Source organism: Hyla sarda, chromosome 3 (genome assembly GCF_029499605.1).
Source record: "Hyla sarda isolate aHylSar1 chromosome 3, aHylSar1.hap1, whole genome shotgun sequence".
In the NCBI taxonomy this organism is placed as follows: domain Eukaryota; kingdom Metazoa; phylum Chordata; class Amphibia; order Anura; family Hylidae; genus Hyla; species Hyla sarda.
In genome coordinates this window covers 73,274,697-73,298,483 of record NC_079191.1, presented here as the reverse complement: position 1 = coordinate 73,298,483, position 23,787 = coordinate 73,274,697, and the positions used below count along the sequence as shown (strand labels likewise).

General features: G+C 46.9%; 1 protein-coding gene across 1 annotated transcript in view; it reads right to left on the bottom strand.

Moving 5' to 3' along the window:
• MFSD2B (MFSD2 lysolipid transporter B, sphingolipid) overlaps positions 1–23,787 on the bottom strand; it is a 99,787-nt gene that overhangs the window by 55,808 nt on the left and 20,192 nt on the right. Inside the window, exon 2 of the mRNA XM_056564332.1 lies at positions 14,495–14,617. Within this exon, the coding sequence (XP_056420307.1) occupies positions 14,495–14,617 (123 nt within the window). The remainder of the gene's footprint in view (positions 1–14,494; positions 14,618–23,787) is intronic.

Below are 23,787 nucleotides of genomic sequence, written 5' to 3'. Positions count from 1 at the left end.
TACTGTTACGCCGAGCGCTCCGGGTCCCCGCTCCTCCCCGGAGCGCTCGCTTCACTCCCTCCGCTGCAGCGCTCCGGTCACGTCCTCTGACCCGGGGCGCTGCGATCCTGCTGCCAGCCGGGATGCGATTCGCGATGCGGGTAGCGCCCGCTCGCGATGCGCACCCCGGCTCCCCTACCTGACTCGCTCCCCGTCTGTTCTGTCCCGGCGCGCGCGGCCCCGCTCCCTAGGGCGCGCGCGCGCCGGGTCTCTGCGATTTAAAGGGCCACTGCGCCGCTGATTGGCGCAGTGGTTCCAATTAGGGTTTTCACCTGTGCACTTCCCTATATTACCTCACTTCCCTTGCACTCCCTTGCCGGATCTTGTTGCCTTAGTGCCAGTGAAAGCGTTCCTTGTGTGTTCCTTGCCAGTGTTTCCAGACCTTCTGCCGTTGCCCCTGACTACGATCCTTGCTGCCTGCCCCGACCTTCTGCTACGTCCGACCTTGCTTCTGCCTACTCCCTTGTACCGCGCCTATCTTCAGCAGCCAGAGAGGTGAGCCGTTGCTAGTGGATACGACCTGGTCACTACCGCCGCAGCAAGACCATCCCGCTTTGCGGCGGGCTCTGGTGAAAACCAGTAGTGGCTTAGAACCGGTCCACTAGCACGGTCCACGCCAATCCCTCTCTGGCACAGAGGGTCCACTACCTGCCAGCCGGCATCGTGACATACACACACTTGGAAAGGCACTTTAGTATTTGCCACCAAACTAGGAAGGTAGACGAATAAGTTCACGGTGTACCACCAGGTACACAAGCGTTGTGGTTTCTTCGTGGCTAAGTGCAAGGCACATTTCTTAAACTTGTCGTAGAACTGAAGAACTTATAAACAACAAACTGTAGCAGTCCTGGGGCATTTCTCTTAATGTCCTACACAGGCTGGACAATCTGTGAATGATGAAGACATAGAACTGAAACAACAGGCTTTTGTCGCCTGAAAATGGAACAAATTAACTTGTTGGTGAGCTTTATTATGGCTCACATTTTTTCTGATATAACTTAATAAGGTGGAGGCTGGAGATCCCATTCAGGCAGACAGCCTCTTTCTTCTTGGTGGGCCCAGTGTTTTGAAGGCCTGGCCTTTGCACCAGTCGGTGCCCGCGACAGGTGGGACCCAGAGATATTTGGACTTACAGTGACCACCACCTGCACAGACGCAGCACCCGCCACTGGGGCTGCAGACGTTGCTGGCACCAGCTCTTCCGGCCAAGCCTGAATAGCAGGGCGCCGTGTCACAGGGATCCTGAGCTTCTCCCTTGGCGCAGCAGTAGGAGGAACCATCGCCGGTTCCAGGGACTGGGAACTCCAGGTGTTGGTGGCTCCTTATTGGGTAGAGGGATGAGGTGCTCCTCCATATACTTGAGGAGCCCGGGCTCATCCCCGAACACCCATTGCAGCAAAGGGGGCAACTTGGGCCTAACTTGGGGCTCTGGCTTTGGCGGGGCACAGGCGGACACCCTCTCAGGACTTGAATAAGACCGGCAGGGTACTCACAAGCGATTCTTCACATCTGATCTCCGCCCAGGAATCCCATGAATGGTAATGGGGCGAGAGCCGCACTAAAGATGGCGCTCCCGAGGACTCTGGAGTGCACACAGGACTTCTGCCTGTCGGTGGAATTCCCCAGCTGCCTTCGCATTCCGGCACCGGTACAAGCGACTTTCTGGTGTCCCCGGTCTGCTCCTTTAATCCAACAGCGAAGGCAGCAAACACCACCGCGACATGGTGGGCGCTTGCCGCCATCTCCACTCCATCCTCCAAGGCTCTCTCTGCCATCTTCTCTCTCTGGAAACCACGAGGTAAGACTAGGGGGCAGAGTTCTGCTGTTCTCTTTATGGCAGGCTCCGCCAAAACATATTGACGTCGGGTTACGGATAACTGCCTTTTACTGAACAGGTTGCAGATAATATTACACACAGTATGGAGCAGAGTAGAAGGGATGCAGTGTAATCCTTTTGGAGCCCTGTTGCCTTGCTGGGACTTATGGTGCTTTTCACCCACTTGAATAAAACTGATTTGAGTTTAGAGACTGCAGGTTTCTCACACAGACTAGGTTTCTGACAAGGTCCAATCAATATCACCACCAGGGCTTGACTAACCGCTGTACAGGGGAACAATCACAGAATGGCGGGGGTGACTTGAGAAGAGATTTTCTTAGGCTTCCCTCAGGATTTCTCCACACACAACTTCACCTCCTTTCTACACTGTACTCAGCATTAATATGGAACTAAACTGGGGCAACTCTTTCCCCCCTACACTATATACCTGACAATTTAGGGGTTCCCATTGGGCAGACAGGGTCACCTGGTTTACACTGCTCCTCTTGCTCTTAAAGGCATAGTACACAGACAACATATTACACAGTGCATATAGAAAATATAATAAAGGGCATTAACATAATGAACATAACAGACACTTTCACAGTGGGCCTAAAACAGGCGCAGCAGGCATGCCCGAGGAAATCCGCAGCCCACGGGACATCCTTCGGTGCTGGGACACCACCTATCTATCTCATATCTATCTCATATCTCTCTATCTATCTATTTCATATCTATCTATCAATCTATCTATCTATTTCATATCTATCTACCTATCTATTTCATATCTATCTCCTATCTATCTCATATCTATCTCATATCTATCTATCTATTTCATATCTATCTATCAATCTATCGCATATCTATCTATTTCATATCTATCGCCTATCTATCTATCTCATATCGATCTATCTATCTCATATCTATCTATCTATCTCATATCTATCTATTTCATATCTATCTATCTATTTCATATCTATCTATCTATCTATTTATTTCATATCTATCTATCTATTTATTTTAGATCTATCTATCATGTATCCCATCCCTATCTAAGTATGCTTTCTATCTTCCTATCTAAAACTGTGTATTTGCAAATTGTTTTTGTTTTAATTAAAGCCCTCAGCCCCTCCATCATTTTTACAGACTTACTCACTCACAAGGCAGATAATGTTTCCATTCTCTTAGTATATTGTGGTTTAGATGAATGAGTGTCCAGATGGCTGAGCCCCAGTGACTGGCAGAAGGGCGCACTAGCACTACATGGGCTATATACGGACATGCCACCTATACGCAGGGCTTGTTTGCACATCATAAAACCTGTCATGTCACACTATGTACATCTGGTGAGCTAACAGAGCATGTATGGTGCCATAATGTGACAATACAGAGAGAATCAGGTGAACAAACAACCAGTCATGTGTGTTTAACTCTATAATTGTCTGCAGGTATGATAGCACCTGGACTATAGGAGTAGACCTGCATAACAGGGACTGTTTCATTAAAACCAAATTCCACTATGAATTCCTCACACCATGGAGCCTTGCTCCATAAATGTCCCATCTTTACAGAGGACATTTCTAACAATCCAGAAAGTGGATTTGATATACACAAAGAGGCAAATTTTTGCAAAGTATAATATTATAATTTCATTAATAATTCATCTACACCCTGGTCTACACCCTATGGACATAAGTGACGCTGTTCTGGGTAAAAAAAGCGGATCACTTCAACTAAATGTTTCTAGGATGATTTATGAGGCTAATGGATCAATCACCTTGTTACGCCGAGCGCTCCGGGTCCCCGCTCCTCCCCGGAGCGCTCGCTTCACTCCCTCCGCTGCAGCGCTCCGGTCACGTCCTCTGACCCGGGGCGCTGCGATCCTGCTGCCAGCCGGGATGCGATTCGCGATGCGGGTAGCGCCCGCTCGCGATGCGCACCCCGGCTCCCCTACCTGACTCGCTCCCCGTCTGTTCTGTCCCGGCGCGCGCGGCCCCGCTCCCTAGGGCGCGCGCGCGCCGGGTCTCTGCGATTTAAAGGGCCACTGCGCCGCTGATTGGCGCAGTGGTTCCAATTAGGGTTTTCACCTGTGCACTTCCCTATATTACCTCACTTCCCTTGCACTCCCTTGCCGGATCTTGTTGCCTTAGTGCCAGTGAAAGCGTTCCTTGTGTGTTCCTTGCCTGTGTTTCCAGACCTTCTGCCGTTGCCCCTGACTACGATCCTTGCTGCCTGCCCCGACCTTCTGCTACGTCCGACCTTGCTTCTGCCTACTCCCTTGTACCGCGCCTATCTTCAGCAGCCAGAGAGGTGAGCCGTTGCTAGTGGATACGACCTGGTCACTACCGCCGCAGCAAGACCATCCCGCTTTGCGGCGGGCTCTGGTGAAAACCAGTAGTGGCTTAGAACCGGTCCACTAGCACGGTCCACGCCAATCCCTCTCTGGCACAGAGGGTCCACTACCTGCCAGCCGGCATCGTGACAGTAGATCCGGCCATGGATCCCGCTGAAGTTCCTCTGCCAGTTGTCGCTGACCTCACCACGGTGGTCGCCCAGCAGTCACAACAGATAGCGCAACAAGGCCAACAGCTGTCTCAACTGACCGTTATGCTACAACAGTTACTACCACAGCTTCAGCAATCATCTCCTCCGCCAGCTCCTGCACCTCCTCCGCAGCGAGTGGCCGCTCCTGGGATACGCTTATCCTTGCCGGATAAATTTGATGGGGACTCTAAGTTTTGCCGTGGCTTTCTTTCCCAATGTTCCCTGCATCTGGAGATGATGTCGGACCTGTTTCCCACTGAAAGGTCTAAGGTGGCTTTCGTAGTCAGTCTTCTGTCCGGAAAAGCCCTGTCATGGGCCACACCGCTCTGGGACCGCAATGACCCCGTCACTGCCTCTGTACACTCCTTCTTCTCGGAAATCCGAAGTGTCTTTGAGGAACCTGCCCGAGCCTCTTCTGCTGAGACTGCCCTGTTGAACCTGGTCCAGGGTAATTCTTCCGTTGGCGAGTATGCCGTACAATTCCGTACACTTGCTTCAGAATTGTCCTGGAATAATGAGGCCCTCTGCGCGACCTTCAAAAAAGGCCTATCCAGCAACATTAAAGATGTTCTGGCCGCACGAGAAATTCCTGCTAATCTACATGAACTTATTCACCTAGCCACTCGCATTGACATGCGTTTTTCTGAAAGGCGTCAGGAACTCCGCCAAGATATGGACTCTGTTCGCACGAGGCGTTTCGTCTCCTCGGCTCCTCTCTCCTCTGGTCCCCTGCAATCTGTTCCTGTGCCTCCCGCCGTGGAGGCTATGCAGGTCGACCGGTCTCGCCTGACACCTCAAGAGAGGACACGACGCCGTATGGAGAACCTCTGCCTGTACTGTGCTAGTACCGAACACTTCCTGAGGGATTGTCCTATCCGTCCTCCCCGCCTGGAAAGACGTACGCTGACTCCGCACAAAGGTGAGACAGTCCTTGATGTCTACTCTGCTTCTCCACGTCTTACTGTGCCTGTGCGGATGTCTGCCTCTGCCTTCTCCTTCTCTACAGTGGCCTTCTTGGACTCTGGATCTGCAGGAAATTTTATTTTGGCCTCTCTCGTCAACAGGTTCAACATCCCAGTGACCAGTCTCGCCAGACCCCTCTACATCAATTGTGTAAATAATGAAAGATTGGACTGTACCATACGTTTCCGCACGGAGCCCCTTCTTATGAGCATCGGATCTCATCATGAGAGGATTGAACTTTTGGTCCTCCCCAATTGCACCTCGGAGATTCTCCTTGGACTTCCCTGGCTTCAACTTCATTCCCCAACCCTGGATTGGTCCACTGGGGAGATCAAGAGTTGGGGGTCCTCTTGTTCCAAGAACTGTCTAAAACCGGTTCCCAGTAACCCTTGCCGTAACTCTGTGGTTCCTCCAGTAACCGGTCTCCCTAAGGCCTATATGGACTTCGCGGATGTTTTCTGCAAAAAACAAGCTGAGACTCTACCTCCTCACAGGCCTTATGATTGCCCTATCGACCTCCTCCCGGGTACTACTCCACCCCGGGGCAGAATTTATCCTCTCTCTGCCCCAGAGACTCTTGCCATGTCCGAATACGTCCAGGAGAATCTAAAAAAGGGCTTTATCCGTAAATCCTCCTCTCCTGCCGGAGCCGGATTTTTCTTTGTGTCCAAAAAAGATGGCTCCCTACGTCCTTGCATTGACTACCGCGGTCTTAATAAAATCACGGTTAAGAACCGCTACCCCTTACCCCTCATCTCTGAACTCTTTGATCGCCTCCAAGGTGCCCACATCTTCACTAAATTAGACTTAAGAGGCGCCTATAACCTCATCCGCATCAGAGAGGGGGACGAGTGGAAAACGGCATTTAACACCAGAGATGGACACTTTGAGTATCTGGTCATGCCCTTTGGACTGTGCAATGCCCCTGCCGTCTTCCAAGACTTTGTCAATGAAATTTTTCGTGATCTGTTATACTCCTGTGTTGTGGTATATCTGGACGATATCCTAATTTTTTCTGCCAATCTAGAAGAACACCGCCAGCATGTCCGTATGGTTCTTCAGAGACTTCGTGACAACCAACTCTATGCCAAAATTGAGAAATGTCTGTTTGAATGCCAATCTCTTCCTTTTCTAGGATATTTGGTCTCTGGCCAGGGACTACAGATGGATCCAGACAAACTCTCTGCCGTCTTAAATTGGCCACGCCCCTCCGGACTCCGTGCTATCCAACGCTTTTTGGGGTTCGCCAATTATTACAGGCAATTTATTCCACATTTTTCTACCATTGTGGCTCCTATCGTGGCTTTAACCAAAAAAAATGCTGATCCCAAGTCCTGGCCTCCTCAAGCAGAAGACTCCTTTAAACGACTCAAGTCTGCCTTTTCTTCGGCTCCCGTGCTCTCCAGACCTGACCCTTCCAAACCCTTCCTATTGGAGGTTGATGCCTCCTCAGTAGGAGCTGGAGCTGTTCTTCTACAAAAAAATTCTTCCGGGCATGCTGTCACTTGTGGTTTTTTCTCTAGGACCTTCTCTCCAGCGGAGAGGAACTACTCCATCGGGGATCGAGAGCTTCTAGCCATTAAATTAGCACTTGAGGAATGGAGGCATCTGCTGGAGGGATCAAGATTTCCTGTTATTATCTACACCGACCACAAGAACCTCTCCTACCTCCAGTCGGCCCAACGGCTGAATCCTCGCCAGGCCCGGTGGTCTCTGTTCTTTGCCCGATTTAATTTTGAGATTCACTTTCGTCCTGCCGATAAGAACATTAGGGCCGATGCTCTCTCTCGTTCCTCGGATGCCTCAGAAGTTGATCTCCCTCCGCAACACATCATTCCACCTGACTGCCTGATCTCCACTTCTCCTGCCTCCATCAGGCAGACTCCTCCAGGAAAGACCTTTGTTTCTCCACGCCAACGCCTCGGAATCCTCAAATGGGGTCATTCCTCCCATCTCGCAGGTCATGCGGGCATCAAGAAATCTGTGCAACTCATCTCCCGCTTCTATTGGTGGCCGACTCTGGAGACGGATGTTGGGGACTTTGTGCGAGCCTGCACTATCTGTGCCCGGGATAAGACTCCTCGCCAGAAGCCCGCTGGTTTTCTTCACCCTCTGCCTGTCCCCGAACAGCCTTGGTCTCTGATTGGTATGGATTTTATTACTGATTTACCCCCTTCCCGTGGCAACACCGTTATTTGGGTGGTCGTTGATCGATTCTCCAAAATGGCACATTTCATCCCTCTTCCTGGTCTTCCTTCTGCGCCTCAGTTGGCTAAACAATTTTTTGTACACATTTTTCGTCTTCACGGGTTGCCTACGCAGATTGTCTCGGATAGAGGGGTCCAATTCGTGTCTAAATTCTGGAGAGCTCTCTGTAAACAACTCAAGATTAAATTAAATTTTTCCTCTGCATATCATCCCCAGTCCAATGGACAAGTAGAAAGAATTAACCAGATCCTGGGTGATTATTTGCGACATTTTGTTTCCTCCCGCCAGGATGACTGGGCAGATCTCCTTCCATGGGCCGAATTCTCGTATAACTTCAGGGTCTCTGAATCTTCCTCCAAATCCCCATTTTTCGTGGTGTACGGCCGTCACCCTCTTCCCCCCCTCCCTACCCCCTTGCCCTCTGGTCTGCCCGCTGTGGATGAAATTTCTCGTGACCTTTCCATTATATGGAGAGAGACCCAAAATTCTCTCTTACAGGCTTCTTCACGCATGAAGAGGTTCGCGGATAAGAAAAGAAGAGCTCCCCCCGTTTTTTCCCCTGGAGACAAGGTATGGCTCTCCGCTAAATATGTCCGCTTCCGTGTCCCTAGCTACAAGTTGGGACCACGCTATCTTGGTCCTTTCAAAATTTTGTGTCAAATTAATCCTGTCTCTTATAAACTTCTTCTTCCTCCTTCTCTTCGTATCCCTAATGCCTTTCACGTCTCTCTTCTCAAACCACTCATCCTCAACCGTTTTTCTCCCAAATCTGTTCCTCCCACTCCTGTTTCCGGCTCCTCGGACGTCTTCTCGGTCAAGGAAATTTTGGCTGCCAAAAAGGTCAGAGGGAAAAATTTTTTTTTAGTGGACTGGGAGGGTTGTGGTCCTGAAGAGAGATCCTGGGAACCTGAGGACAACATCCTTGACAAAAGTCTGCTCCTCAGGTTCTCAGGCTCCAAGAAGAGGGGGAGACCCAAGGGGGGGGGTACTGTTACGCCGAGCGCTCCGGGTCCCCGCTCCTCCCCGGAGCGCTCGCTTCACTCCCTCCGCTGCAGCGCTCCGGTCACGTCCTCTGACCCGGGGCGCTGCGATCCTGCTGCCAGCCGGGATGCGATTCGCGATGCGGGTAGCGCCCGCTCGCGATGCGCACCCCGGCTCCCCTACCTGACTCGCTCCCCGTCTGTTCTGTCCCGGCGCGCGCGGCCCCGCTCCCTAGGGCGCGCGCGCGCCGGGTCTCTGCGATTTAAAGGGCCACTGCGCCGCTGATTGGCGCAGTGGTTCCAATTAGGGTTTTCACCTGTGCACTTCCCTATATTACCTCACTTCCCTTGCACTCCCTTGCCGGATCTTGTTGCCTTAGTGCCAGTGAAAGCGTTCCTTGTGTGTTCCTTGCCTGTGTTTCCAGACCTTCTGCCGTTGCCCCTGACTACGATCCTTGCTGCCTGCCCCGACCTTCTGCTACGTCCGACCTTGCTTCTGCCTACTCCCTTGTACCGCGCCTATCTTCAGCAGCCAGAGAGGTGAGCCGTTGCTAGTGGATACGACCTGGTCACTACCGCCGCAGCAAGACCATCCCGCTTTGCGGCGGGCTCTGGTGAAAACCAGTAGTGGCTTAGAACCGGTCCACTAGCACGGTCCACGCCAATCCCTCTCTGGCACAGAGGGTCCACTACCTGCCAGCCGGCATCGTGACACACCTTATATACCATTTGACATGTGCTTTATTGATAATGTAATAATAATGTAACACATAGGTCATGTTGTGGCTTGGAAAATTACACAACATGCATTAAAGGGCACTAATACTATAAAAAAGAATGTCTGCTGTGTCTGATACATTACCTGGCACCATTAACCATAAATGTATATCAAGATGGGCAGTGCAAGGGGTTAACAGCTGCATAGAGCTCCTTAATGTTTGGCAAACAATTGCCCTGCAAACCACTGGATCTGACCATGGTGCAGAATATTTTTCAGCTCCACGAAGGGTGACACCCATGGGGGCTCCTGGTAAACATGAGCCCTGAGCCCACTGCTTAAGACCAGCCCAGAGACAAACGTAAGAAAATGTAAGAAACTTAGAACTTATCCAAACACAGAAGTCACATCCAAGCCCAAAACTGAGTTATCTCCATTGAAGATTTGCCGAGAAAGTAACCTTTTCCTCATGACCTCCAGAAGCTGCGTCAGATGTTGTCATAACCGAAATAATATTTATCTAGATGATAGAGACTTTGTGCCTTTGCACTTGGCCTGTTAAGGATGGAATAGCTACAAGTTTTGGCAAGTCTGTCAGTCCTAGCTTTTAAAATAAAGCTTATATTTTTCGTTTATGGTATTTTTTGAGATACATAGAATATTAAAACCCTAGCCCTGTTCCAAAGATCCCAAAATGTCAGCCAAAAAAAAGGGAGGGGGACAGAACTCATGATGACACAGCTTATTTTGGCCTTTTTATGTTTTTTCCACTCTTTCACCAAGATCAAGTTGACAAAATGTACAAACATGGCAGACTTAGGGGTTCTCCATTAGGACCCTGAATACCATGAAAACCAGTTGGAACTCTGCGAAACTAATCTGTGAAAGGAAGAACATGGAGTGACAGAGGAAACTACTGACCATGGTATCTAAAGAGGATCAGAGTTATCCCTCATCCCAGCCATGTTACAGGTGACACCTACTGCTGATGGCATGGGATCAGACCTCATTTCCAAAAGTGCTGTATATATATGTATTTGATGTCAGGAAGGGGATGGTCAGATAACCTAAAGTGTACCTGTCATCAACAAAAACTTCTTATATAATGTAGATAATACAATTGTATGTGAATTTGCGATATATATTGGTTAAAAAATGTGTATATTTATGGGTGAAAAAGTGTTACATGTCACAGAGCCTTAATGTACAGATCCCTGCTTGTCCTCACTGTACAGAGCCCTGCTTGTCCTTAGTGTACAGAGCCCTGCTTGTCCTCAGTATACAGAGCCCTGCTTGTCCTCACTGCACAGAGCCCTGCTTGTCCTCAGTGTACAGAGCCCTGCTTGTCCTCACTGCACAGAGCCCTGCTTGCCCTCAGTGTACAGAGCCCTGCTTGTCCTCAGTGTACAGAGCCCTGCTTGTCCTCAGTGTACAGAGCCCTGCTTGTCCTCAGTGTACAGAGCCCTGCTTGTCCTCACTGCAGAGCCCTGCTTGTCCTCAGTGTACAGAGCCCTGCTTGTCCTCACTGTACAGAGCCCTGCTTGTCCTTAGTGTACAGAGCCCTGCTTGTCCTCAGTGTACAGAGCCCTGCCTGTCCTCACTGCACAGAGCCCTGCTTGTCCTCAGTGTACAGAGCCCTGCTTGTCCTCACTGCACAGAGCCCTGCTTGTCCTCAGTGTACAGAGCCCTGCTTGTCCTCAGTGTACAGAGCCCTGCTTGTCCTCAGTGTACAGAGCACTGCTTGTCGTCACTGCATAAAGCCCTGCTTGCCCTCAGTGTACAGAGCCCTGCTTGTCGTCACTGCATAAAGCCCTGCTTGCCCTCAGTGCACAGAGCCCTGCTTGTCCTCAGTGTAAAGAGCCCTGCTTGTCCTCAGTGTACAGAGCCCTGCTTGTCCTCAGTGCACAGAGCCCTGCTTGCCCTCAGTGTACAGAGCCCTGCTTGTCCTCAGTGCACAGAGCCCTGCTTGTCCTCAATGCACAGAGCCCTGCTTGTCCTCAGTATACAGAGCCCTGCTTGTCCTCACTGCACAGAGCCCTGCTTGCCCTCAGTGTACAGAACCCTACTTGTCCTCAGTGTACAGAGCCCTGCTTGTCCTCAGTGTACAGAGCCCTGCTTGTCCTCAGTGTACAGAGCCCTGCTTGTCCTCACTGCAGAGCCCTGCTTGTCCTCAGTGTACAGAGCCCTGCTTGTCCTCACTGTACAGAGCCCTGCTTGTCCTTAGTGTACAGAGCCCTGCTTGTCCTCAGTGTACAGAGCCCTGCCTGTCCTCACTGCACAGAGCCCTGCTTGTCCTCAGTGTACAGAGCCCTGCTTGTCCTCACTGCACAGAGCCCTGCTTGTCCTCAGTGTACAGAGCCCTGCTTGTCCTCAGTGTACAGAGCCCTGCTTGTCCTCAGTGTACAGAGCACTGCTTGTCGTCACTGCATAAAGCCCTGCTTGCCCTCAGTGTACAGAGCCCTGCTTGTCGTCACTGCATAAAGCCCTGCTTGCCCTCAGTGCACAGAGCCCTGCTTGTCCTCAGTGTAAAGAGCCCTGCTTGTCCTCAGTGTACAGAGCCCTGTTTGTCCTCAGTGCACAGAGCCCTGCTTGCCCTCAGTGTACAGAGCCCTGCTTGTCCTCAGTGCACAGAGCCCTGCTTGTCCTCAATGCACAGAGCCCTGCTTGTCCTCAGTATACAGAGCCCTGCTTGTCCTCACTGCACAGAGCCCTGCTTGCCCTCAGTGTACAGAACCCTACTTGTCCTCAGTGTACAGAGCCCTGCTTGTCCTCACTGTACAGATCCCTGCTTGTCCTCACTGTACAGAGCCCTGCTTGTCCTCAGTACACAGAGCCCTGCTTGTCCTCAGTGTACAGAACCCTGCTTGTCCTCAGTGCAAAGAACCCTGCTTGTCCTCAGTGCACAGAACCCTGCTTGTCCTCAGTGTACAGAGACTTGCTTGTCCTCACTGTACAGAGCCCTGCTTGTCCTCACTGTACAGAGCCCTGCTTGTCCTCAGTGTACAGAGCTCTGCTTGTCCTTAGTATACAGAGCCCTGCTTGTCCTCAGTGTACAGAACCCTGCTTGTCCTCAGTGCAAAGAACCCTGCTTGTCCTCAGTGCAAAGAACCCTGCTTGTCCTCAGTGCACAGAACCCTGCTTGTCCTCCGTGTACAGAGACTTGCTTGTCCTCACTGTACAGAGCCCTGCTTGTCCTCACTGTACAGAGCCCGCTTGTCCTCACTGTACAGAGCTCTGCTTGTCCTCAGTGTACAGAGCCCTGCTTGTCCTCAATGTACAGAGCCCTGCTTGTCCTCAGTGTACAGAGCCCTGCTTGTCCTCAGTGTACAGAGCCCTGCTTGTCCTCAGTGTACAGAGCCCTGCTTGTCCTCAGTGTACAGAGCCCTGCTTGTCCACCCTCACTTCCTGTATTTGGACTCCTCATAGAGACGCACAGGCAATAGCAGCAGGGACAAATGACAAAAATATACATATTTTTTAAGCAATGTATTGTATTTTACAAATATACATATAATGGTATTATCTACGTTATATAAAAAGTTTTTGTTGATGATAGGTACACTTTAAATGTTTTTTGTGCATTATGGAAGTTAAAAATGTTCAAAGAAATAGTGGTTGGAGGTTGTAAATCATGACCATTGCCCCTTTATTTAACTCTATGGGCCAGATGAGGAAAGCCAAGTACAACACTTTGATAACTTGATACCTTTCTCCAAAATGGAGTGACAGTATGCACATCCTGCAAATAGGGAGTGTGTGGAAACCCAAGGGATATATGGTGGGCCTTGTAGTTCTACTGGGTTGTCAACTGTTTGCTGGTAATGTTGGCCAGGATGCCCCTGGTATTGTTAGTGTGTGCATAGACCAGACACAAGGAAATGAGGAGAAAGTGCAACACAATTACTTGAGGAAACTTTGGATGTAAACAGCAGTACAGCAGTACAACTACTACTAAACTAAACTACTAAAAACTACCAGGCTGTAAGGGTTTCCTAATGTGTGCAGAGGAGAGGTGCTTGATGCAGTGTATTAGTGACAAAATTAACTTGACTTAAATAAAGACTTTCTTGTTTCGGAATTCTGAACTTATCGTTGGGTCTATCCCAGGATGTGACTTTGGTCCTTATGTAGAGAGTATATCTTGACTTGTTCCATGACTCTAAAGATATGTAACTTGTATGACTTGTGGGCACTCTAGCACAATCCCACCCGTACTTACAGATGCAGGGTCTTCTCAGGGATGTGACTGAGGTAACTTGAAGACTTTTGCACAGGATCCCATATAAACAGATTGATCTTGCTGAGACACATGTCAGCTGGCCCATACAGGTGGGTGTACCCCAACTCAGAAATCAGTTCTGTTAACAGGACCAGGACCTTGAGGCAAGCGACTCCCAGTTTTCGTTGTGTGCTATCAGGCCCTTGACTAACTTCTCCTGAAAGCCCTCTTCTTGAATGTAGTGGAACCCCTGTAAGTGCATGGAACAGACTAGGCGACACACTTGGTCTCTCTATCTGGTTCTCCTTGTGTTCACCGAAATAAACACTAATACTTAACTTTTAATAATTTGCGCTAAAAATCTGGGGACTGCAACCCCGAGGCCATCAAATATCAAAAATCCATCATAATAAAAGAGGATATATATATATATATATATATATATATATATATATATATACATATATATATATATATATATATCCTCTTTTATTATGATGGATTTTTGATATTTGATGGCCTCGGGGGTTGCAGTCCCCAGATTTTTAGCGCAAATTATTAAAAGTTAAGTATGTGTTTATTTCGGTGACCTCTCTTTTGTGCACTAATAGAAATTGAGTTTTTTGGTGACATTTTCTCCTTGTGTTCTCAACTTGTGTTAGATTAAGAACAGGTGATCAGGGTCTTTTGTAGGCTGTATCCTACCTACACCTGACATGTGACATTACCCTTAAAGAGGACTTAACCATTGTTTCTTGAAGCAACAGCTGAACTGGGCACATTCAATAACCCCTTCATAGGAAATAAATACTTTTTTTTAGCTGATATAAAACTTAAGAGTACAACTGCTACCCCGGTCTACTACCCATTGTGGGACATTGCAAGTGAGCGTCTTTTGTGGGCACCTCTTAAAGCCACACTGTACACTAACAATGGCGGGGGTTAAAAGCCCAGGCCATTAATTTTTAAATCTATGGTGTATACAATTTAACATATAAACACCTTACCTGTGCTACATCCAGGAGGTATATCTGCAGAAAAAAGGCTGATGCACTCCCTGCCACCTGGTTAGGGGCTCCGCCTATGGCATAGCACACCTTTCTAAAGGCAGAGAGTTTGTAGTGCCTGACCTGGAAGTGCAAATAAAGAAAAAATATATAAAAGGTAAATATAACGGTGACTGTATTATAAATGTATAAATGTGTGTATATATATATATATATATATATATATATAAATAAGTATATAAATATATATTTATATTATATACAGGAAAGAATATTTACTCTGCAGTAAGTGAAATCTAACTTTGAAATGAAACAAGAAACAGAAAGCACAAGTATGTGCTTACAAAAAAATGTCATATTAAAAGGAGGAGTTTGCTGATCTGGATGGCTTAATAAAAAGGAGTCTGGAGGACTATAAGAAAAATTTGTAAAGCAGCAGAACAATGCTGTAGGTGTAGAGAACCCAATGCAGACTCGATGCACATTAGATGGCGATACCAGAAACCCTGGATTTCAGGACTGTCGTGTACAGACTAATCCAAAGAGTATTACACTTACATGCAGAACACAAGATTAAGACAAAGATATTTTGGGAAAATAAACATAAAGTATTAAATCCCCCTGCAGCGCCACCACAGGAGAAATAACACATAACCATTAAAACCAATGTACTGTTTATGCAATGTAGAGCAGAAGCAGTGTCGTCCAGCACATTACTATATTAACGCTTCATGTAAGAATCCATTTAAATGATACAGTAGAAGACACATGGAAAAGTACAAACTAACACATATGGTCATAAACCTGGTGACAGATTCCATATAACAGGCCATAATGACATCATGGAAATTGGTTTTCTGCTCAGAGATCCTCCATATTCCCTATGCCAGTGTGTTTCATGCTTTGGCAAACCCTACTAGTCCCTGCATTTTATAGTTATCCATTCATGTGAATGACAAGCATGTAATAGTAACATTTGAATCCGAAATCATGAGACATTTTAAGCCCATCTCTGTTTGGAAACATCCAGAAAGACCACTATATTGTAAATCTGCATATGCACCGACCACTTTAGCAGCCCAGTCCTCCCAGTCCACTATAAATATTATATTTCAGAAACCTCCAACAACAATAACAATATAATAACTTTTGTGCAACCTACTGCCACTTTAACATTTACATTCTTTTAGTCATTAAACCAGTTGGGGTCTATTCTTACTGCATTTGAAGCATCTATTTGGCATATGCCAGGGGTGGCCAAAATTGCTTAACATAAGAGCCACAATAGACTTCAGATATTTGAGATTTATGCACATACATAAAAATTTAAAAATATAAATAGTAGCAGCCACCTGTGGTAGTAGCAGCCCTCTATATTGCCCCGACCTAAATTATTTACTTAGCAGACGTCATAGCGGCTGTTCTGCTCCTGCTTCTCTACAACAGGCAGGGAGACAGACGTTGCCATTGGCTGACGTCACTGGTATGCAAGTAGCCCCTACTTAAAATTGCAGAGCAGAGGGCTTCTGCACCAAGCAAAGAGCCGCATGCCGTTTATGAGCCGCTGTTTGGCCACCCATCCATGGTATATGGGGCTATATATGTCAGTATACCATTATTAGAACCATGTGGAATAGCAGAGTCAGACATCAGAGGCCTCTGTGGGGAGCACAGGACCTTTATAGATTGACTACACTTTTCAAAAAAAAATAAAGGGAACACTAAGATAACACATTCTAGATCTGAATGAATGAACTAATCGTATGAAATACTTTCGTCTTTACATAGTTAAATGGGCTGACAACAGAATCACACAAAAATTATCAATGGAAATCAAATTTATCAACCCATGGAGGTCTGGATATGGAGTCACACTCAAAATCAAAGTGGAAAACCACACTACAGGCTGATCCAACTTATATGTAATGTAATGTCCTTAACACAAGTCTAAATGAAGCTCGGTAGTGTGTGTGGCCTCCACGAGCCCGTATGACCTCCCTACAATGCCTGGGCATGCTCCTGATGAGGTGGCAGATGGTCTCCTGAGGGATGTCCTCCCAGACCTGGACTAAAGCATCCGCCAACTCCTGGACAGTCTGTGGTGCAACGTGACATTGGTGGATGGAGCGAGACATGATGTCCCACATGTGCTCAATCAGATTCAGGTCTGGAAAACGGGCGGGCCAGTCCATAGGATCAATGCCTTCCTCTTGCAGGAACTGCTGACACACTCCAGCCACATGGAACCCAGGGCCAACCGCACCATCATATGGTCTCTCAAGGGGTCTGAGGATCTCATCTCGGTACCTAATGGCAGTCAGGCTACCTCTGGCAAGCACATGGAGGGCTGTGTGGCCCCCCAAAGAAATGCCACCCCACACCATTACTGAACCACTGCCAAACCGGTCATGCTGGAGGATGTTGCAGGCAGCAGAACGTTCTCCATGGTGTCTCTGTCTCATCTGTCACATGTGCTCAGTGTGAACCTGCTTTCATCTGTGAAGAGCACAGGGCGCCAGTGGCGAATTTGCCAATCTTGGTGTTCTCTTGCAAATACCAAACGTCCTGCACAGTGTTGGGCTGTAAGCATAAACCCCACCTGTGGACGTCGGCCCCTCATACCACCGTCATGGAGTCTGTTTATGACCGTTTGAGTGGACACATGCACATTTGTGGCCTGCTAGAGGTCATTTTGCAGGGCTGTGGCAGTGCTCCTCCTTGCATAAAGACAGAGGTAGTGGTCCTGCTGCTGGGTTGTTGCCCTCCTACGGCCTCCTTCATGTCTCCTGATGTACTGGTCTGTCTCCTGGTAGCGCCTCCATGCTCTGGACACTACACTGATAGACACAGCAAACCTTCTTGCCACAGCTCACACTGATGTGCCATCCTGGATGAGCTGCACTACCTGAGCCACTTGTGTGGGTTGTAGACTCCGTCTCATGCTACCACTAGAGTGAAAGCATCGCCAGCATTCAAAAGTGACCAAAACATCAGCCAGGAAGCATAGGAACTGAGAAGTGATCTGTGGTCATCACCTGCAGAACCACTCCTTTATTGGGGGTGTTTTGCTAATTGCCTATAATTTCCACCGGTTGTCTGTTCTTTTTTCACAACAGCATGTGACATTGAGTGAGTGTGATTTCACAGAAGTGTCATTGACTTGGAGTTACATTGTGTTGTTTAAGTGTTCCCTTTATTTTTTTGAGCAGTGTATAAAGATAGCATAGTCGACAGCGCTATATACTTTTTATTTACAATTGGAACCACTTGGAATCCACTGGCTCAAACATGGAGCCTTACAGATGTGACCTACAGGAGATATTAGCAGGGATATTAATATTTACACAAGAAACTACCCTAACAGACCTCAGCTGCCTTGAAAAAAAATGTAAAAACAAAAATACCAATACCACCACAAAAAATTCTAGTAATAACGTTGGCGGTTGCACGTGTTCATCTTTTGACATGCTCCTTTACATCATAACACTATAAAGTGTATTGGTTCTTTGTGGGAAAGTAACATGACCCTGCTGACTCTGAATGTGGAACCAGGAGGAGTTTTGCGGGTGATACATGACGTTATCTGTTCGCCCCATGAAGCTGAGAGCAGTCAATAAAGATACAGAGACAAGAAGATTTCCTCTATAAGTCAGTCTACGGGAAGGTGCACTTGGCAGATAAGAGGAGGGTTCAGCATATCTGCTGCCATGTATTTCCCAGAATTCATAGTTATGGTGTTTAGTAAGCAAAGTCACTACAAACCCACAGAGAGTCACAATACGGCCTTATGTACTTTACTTTTATCTTATTTCTACATCAGTCATTTACATGTATTTAAGAAACAAATAGTACAAAGTTTTGCTGTTAAAATACTTTGTATAATTTTTTCCCTTATCTGTTATGGATACTTTTATATTTTGGATATACCCCGACCCCCCCGACATACGATCATTTCAACATACGATGGACTCTCAGAGGCCATCGTATGTTGAAAGCGGCATCACCATACGATGCTTTTGTATGTCGGGGCCATCGCATAAACGGCTATCCGGCAGCGCAGACTGCTTCAGCTTCCACCGGACAGCCGTTTACGGTGCCCTGTGTGGTCCGCTGATGATCACTTACCTGTCCTCGGGGCTCCGGCGCGTCCTCTTCGGGATCCCCTGCATCGTCGGCGCTCTCCATCGTCATCATCACGTCGCTGCGCACGCCGTCCCGTCATCCAATAGGAGCGGTGTACGTAGCGACGTGATGGCGGCGATGGAGAGCGAAGATGCCGGGGAAGCAGAGGCCTTGCCTGAGCGTTGGGGACACCCCGGGGACGCGGCGACAGCGATGGAAGGCGACATCCCGGGCAGCGGTGACGAGCGGTGACGGTCCGGAGCGGCAGGGACAGGTGAGTACAACTTCCTCTACCAGTGGTCTTCAACCTGTGGACCTCCAGATGTTGCAAAACTACAACTCCCAGCATGCCCGGACAGCCGTTGGCTGTCCGGGCATGCTGGGTGTTGTAGTTTTGCAACATCTGGTGGTCTGCAGGTTGTAGACCACTGTCCTATACTTTACATTGCACGGATCCCTCAACATACGATGGTTTCAACAAACGATGGTCCGTTTGGAACGGATTACCATCGTATGTTGAGGGACCACTGTACTGGGACATGCCTCATAATGATTCAATTCTATATTGCTACAGGTGTATACAGTCCAAACATGGGAAATAATGGGTAGTTCTAGGTGTACAGCATTGTGTGTACTTACAGGTGTAAAGGAGGATAATGCTGCGCAGTGTTTTTTGGGGGGTTTGGCCTAGGCCCTTAAAGTAAAGGAAAAGCTAAAAGCTTCAGCATAACAAGACATTCTGGACAATTGTAGCTGCCAACTTTGGGGGAACAGTTTGGGTTCGGCTCTTATGTGTTCCAGAATGACTGTGTCCTGATGCACAAAACAGGGTCTATAAAGGCATGGAAGGGGGAGTTTGGCATGAAAGAAACTGACTGGCCGCACAGAGTCCGGACCCCAACCCCATCCAAAACCTTTGGGTCCTCTCATCTAACATCAGTGTCCGACACCTCCAAAATCTTGTAGAAAGTCTCCTTAGAAATGTGGGAGGTGTTGTTACTGCAAAGAGGGCCTTCATTCCATATTACTGCCTATGGATTTACAATGGGATGTCCTAAAACTTCTGTATGTGGAAGGTGTAGGTGTCCCAATAGATCAAAATAATACATTCGGAGCAGTCAATGTGATGGGACGCCATTTAGACTGGTAAAGGTATAGAAAAGTTGGGGATATTATTGGAGAATAAGTTCAATACCAGCTCTGGGATACCACAGCTTTTATGGCTGCAATGGGAGAATCTGCATTAAATCAGGAGACACCCAGCGATCAGCCGTAATCTGTGGGAGGAGCCAGAAGCTACTGTTTAAAGGGGTACTCCAGAGGGAAAAAAATATTTCATATCAACTGGCTCCAAGTTAAACAGATTTGTAAATTACTTCTATTAAAAAATCTTAATCCTTTCAGTACTTATCAGCCGCTGTATACTACAGAGGAAGTTGTGCAGCTCTTTCCAGTTTGTCCACAGTGCTCTCTGCTGACACCTCTGTCCGTGTTAGGAACTGTCCAGAGTAGGGGCAAATCCCCATAGCAAACCTCTGCTGCTCTGGCAGTTCCTGACAGGGACAGAGGTGTCAGCAGAGAGCACTGTGGTCAGACAGAATAGAACAACACCACTTCTGGAGGGGCAAGCTGTGCATAACTAGCTTGCCCCCTGACTGGTGAGCAGTAAGGGGTTAAGAAATATACAGGCAAGGTTTTTAGCCCCCTCCCCCGCCTGTAAAACTTGCCAGTGGCTATAGTGGTATGTGGTATGTGGGTGGGGGGAAGGAGTGCACCAATCAGGGGTTTAATAGTTTCCCGGGCTTTCAGGGGCCCTCCCCTGGGTATTTATAGCTGTGGTGCCTCCCTTCCCCCCCTCAATCTTGCCCTCCCTCCCTTTTTTGTATCTTTGTTTATTGTAAGTCACAGCTTGGCGGTAGGAAGACGGTGAAAGCGGGGTCAACCCGGGGTAGACCTCCACACAGGACGGTGTGGCAGCACCTCTCGGGTTGGCAAGAAGCCAATCGGTGTCTTTGTTACAGTTAAATTGTTATTTATATAAGTAATTTTATAAATAAAGCTGTGGCCGATCCCCACCCACGGAAAAGTTAAATTGTTGTTGTGTCAGTTATTATTTAATTATTTATTGTAGTAAGGGGGAGGGGGAGTTATAGCCTGCTAGGAGCTAATTGGGTCTCAACAGTCCTGTGGAGCATACAGCAGCTGATAAGTACTGGAAGGATTAAGATTTTTAATAGAAGTAATTTACAAATCTGTATAACTTTCTGGCACTAGTTGATTTAAAAAAAATATATATATATTTCCACTGGAGTACCCCTTTAATTCCCCTGTTATCCCTATCACAGGCAAAATTAAACATTGCACTGTTCTCATTAACCTGTGGCAAAACACTCAAAAATAGATAGCGTAGGCCGCCCTGAGTACACACCTTTTTAGAGATACTTGATACGCCCTTAATTTTAATAATGGGAATGAATATGAGGTGATGGGCGGGGTTATACAGTCAGGAGGTGCGTATTAGACATACAAGACCCCCAATGAAAAATACTCCTGACTGTATAATCCCGCCCGTCACTTCCATTATTAAAATTTAGTTCACGCCCTTAGATTCCCTAAATTGTCAGACAAATTATAAACCCTCCTATCTTGGAAACGGAAGGGCATATCAAGAAACTGTAAAAAGGTGTGTGATCAGGGCACCCTAAACTATTTAATGATAGTAAAATTTTGATTGGGAGTTAGTCACAGATCCTGTCATCAGATTCTACCATATAAAATGTGTGACAACGCGTCAAACGGGTACTCCGCTGCTCAGCATTTGTAACAAACTGTTGCGAACGCTGGAGCCGGTAGCTTGTGACGTCATAGCCCTGCCCCCTTATGACATCAGGCCCCGCCCCCTCAATGCAAGTCTATGGGAGGGGGCGTGACAGCGTCACGCCCCCTCCCATAGACTTGCATTGAAGGGGTGGGGCGTGATGTCATGAGAGGGTGGGGCTATGATATCATGAGCTCCCGTCGTCGCCTCTAGACAGTTTGTTCCACATGCTGAGCAGCGGAGTACCCCTTTAAAATAGGTGAAATCTTCTTCCTCACCATGCCCAGTTGACATTTCTGCCGGCATTGATGGTAAAGATATGAAATTTGAAAGGTGTGCTCCACCGGCCGGTAAGTAGTCCTTTGGGGGAGCCATCCTCTGCTAGTCCAGGCTGTAATCAGCGTTATTGACAGCGGTCCCATCGCTCTGCTCCATCTGCTTAGGGACCAAAGTGGTGACACAGCTGTCAATCACAATGAAGGGGGCAGATAGGATTAGGAGAGGATGGCTGCCCGCTCAAGGGACTACTTACTGGCTGCTGGAGCACACCTTTCGAACTGTATATCATCACCATTGCTGCTAGCAGGAACATCTCCCCCCTAGGGATGGTGAGGAAGAAGATTTTACCATATATATACGGTAACGTGTTGCAAAGCATTATTTAGGGTAAAATCTGATGACAGGTTCCTTTTAATTAAAGGGGTACTCAGGAGGAAAACCTTTTTTTTTTTTTATCAACTGGTGCCAGAAAGTTAAACAGATTTGTAAATGATTTCTATTAAAAAATCTTAATCCTTCTAGTACTTATTAGATGCTGAATACTACAGAGGAAAATCTTTTCTTTTTGGAACACAGAGCTCTCTGCTGACATCATGACCACAGGGCTCTCTGCTGACATCTCTGTCCATTTTAAGAGCTGTCCAGAGTAGAAGAAAATCCCCATAGTTAACATATGCTGCTCTGGACAGTTCCTAAAATGGACAGAGATGTCAGCAGAGAGCACTGTGGTCGTGATGTCAGCAGAGAGCTCTGTGTTCCGAAAAGAAAATAATTTCAGCGCTGTACTGGAGTATATAATGAGTGATATACTGTTCTCTGTATAATATAATAGTGTATACAGTGCTGTACTGTAGTGATATATATGATGGGTGATATACTGTTCTCTGTATAATATAATAGTGTATACAGTGCTGTACTGTAGAGATATATATGATGGGTGATATACTGTTCTCTGTATAATATAATAGTGTATACAGTGCTGTACTGTAGTGATATATATGATGGGTGATATACTGTTCTCTGTATAATATAATAGTGTATACAGTGCTGTACTGTAGAGATATATGATGGGTGATATACTGTTCTCTGTATAATATAATAGTGTATACAGTGCTGTACTGTAGAGATATATATGATGGGTGATATACTGTTCTCTGTATAATATAATAGTGTATACAGTGCTGTACTGTAGTGATATATATGATGGGTGATATACTGTTCTCTGTATAATATAATAGTGTATACAGTGCTGTACTGTAGAGATATATATGATGGGTGATATACTGTTCTCTGTATAATATAATAGTGTATACAGTGCTGTACTGTAGTGATATATATGATGGGTGATATACTGTTCTCTGTATAATATAATAGTGTATACAGTGCTGTACTGTAGAGATATATATGATGGGTGATATACTGTTCTCTGTATAATATAATAGTGTATACAGTGCTGTACTGTAGAGATATATATGATGGGTGATATACTGTTCTCTGTATAATATAATAGTGTATACAGTGCTGTACTGTAGTGATATATATGATGGGTGATATACTGTTCTCTGTATAATATAGTAGTGTATACAGTGCTGTACTGTAGAGATATATATGATGGGTGATATACTGTTCTCTGTATAATATAATAGTGTATACAGCGCTGTACTGTAGATATATATGATGGGTGATATACTGTTCTCTGTATAATATAATAGTGTATACAGTGCTGTACTGTAGTGATATATATGATGGGTGATATACTGTTCTCTGTATAATATAATAGTGTATACAGTGCTGTACTGTAGTGAGATATATGATGGGTGATATACTGTTCTCTGTATAATATAATAGTGTATACAGTGCTGTACTGTAGATATATATGATGGGTGATATACTGTTCTCTGTATAATATAATAGTGTATACAGTGCTGTACTGTAGATATATATATGATGGGTGATATACTGTTCTCTGTATAATATAATAGTGTATTAAGTGCTGTACTGTAGAGATATATGATGGGTGATATACTGTTCTCTGTATAATATAATAGTGTATACAGTGCTGTACTGTAGAGAT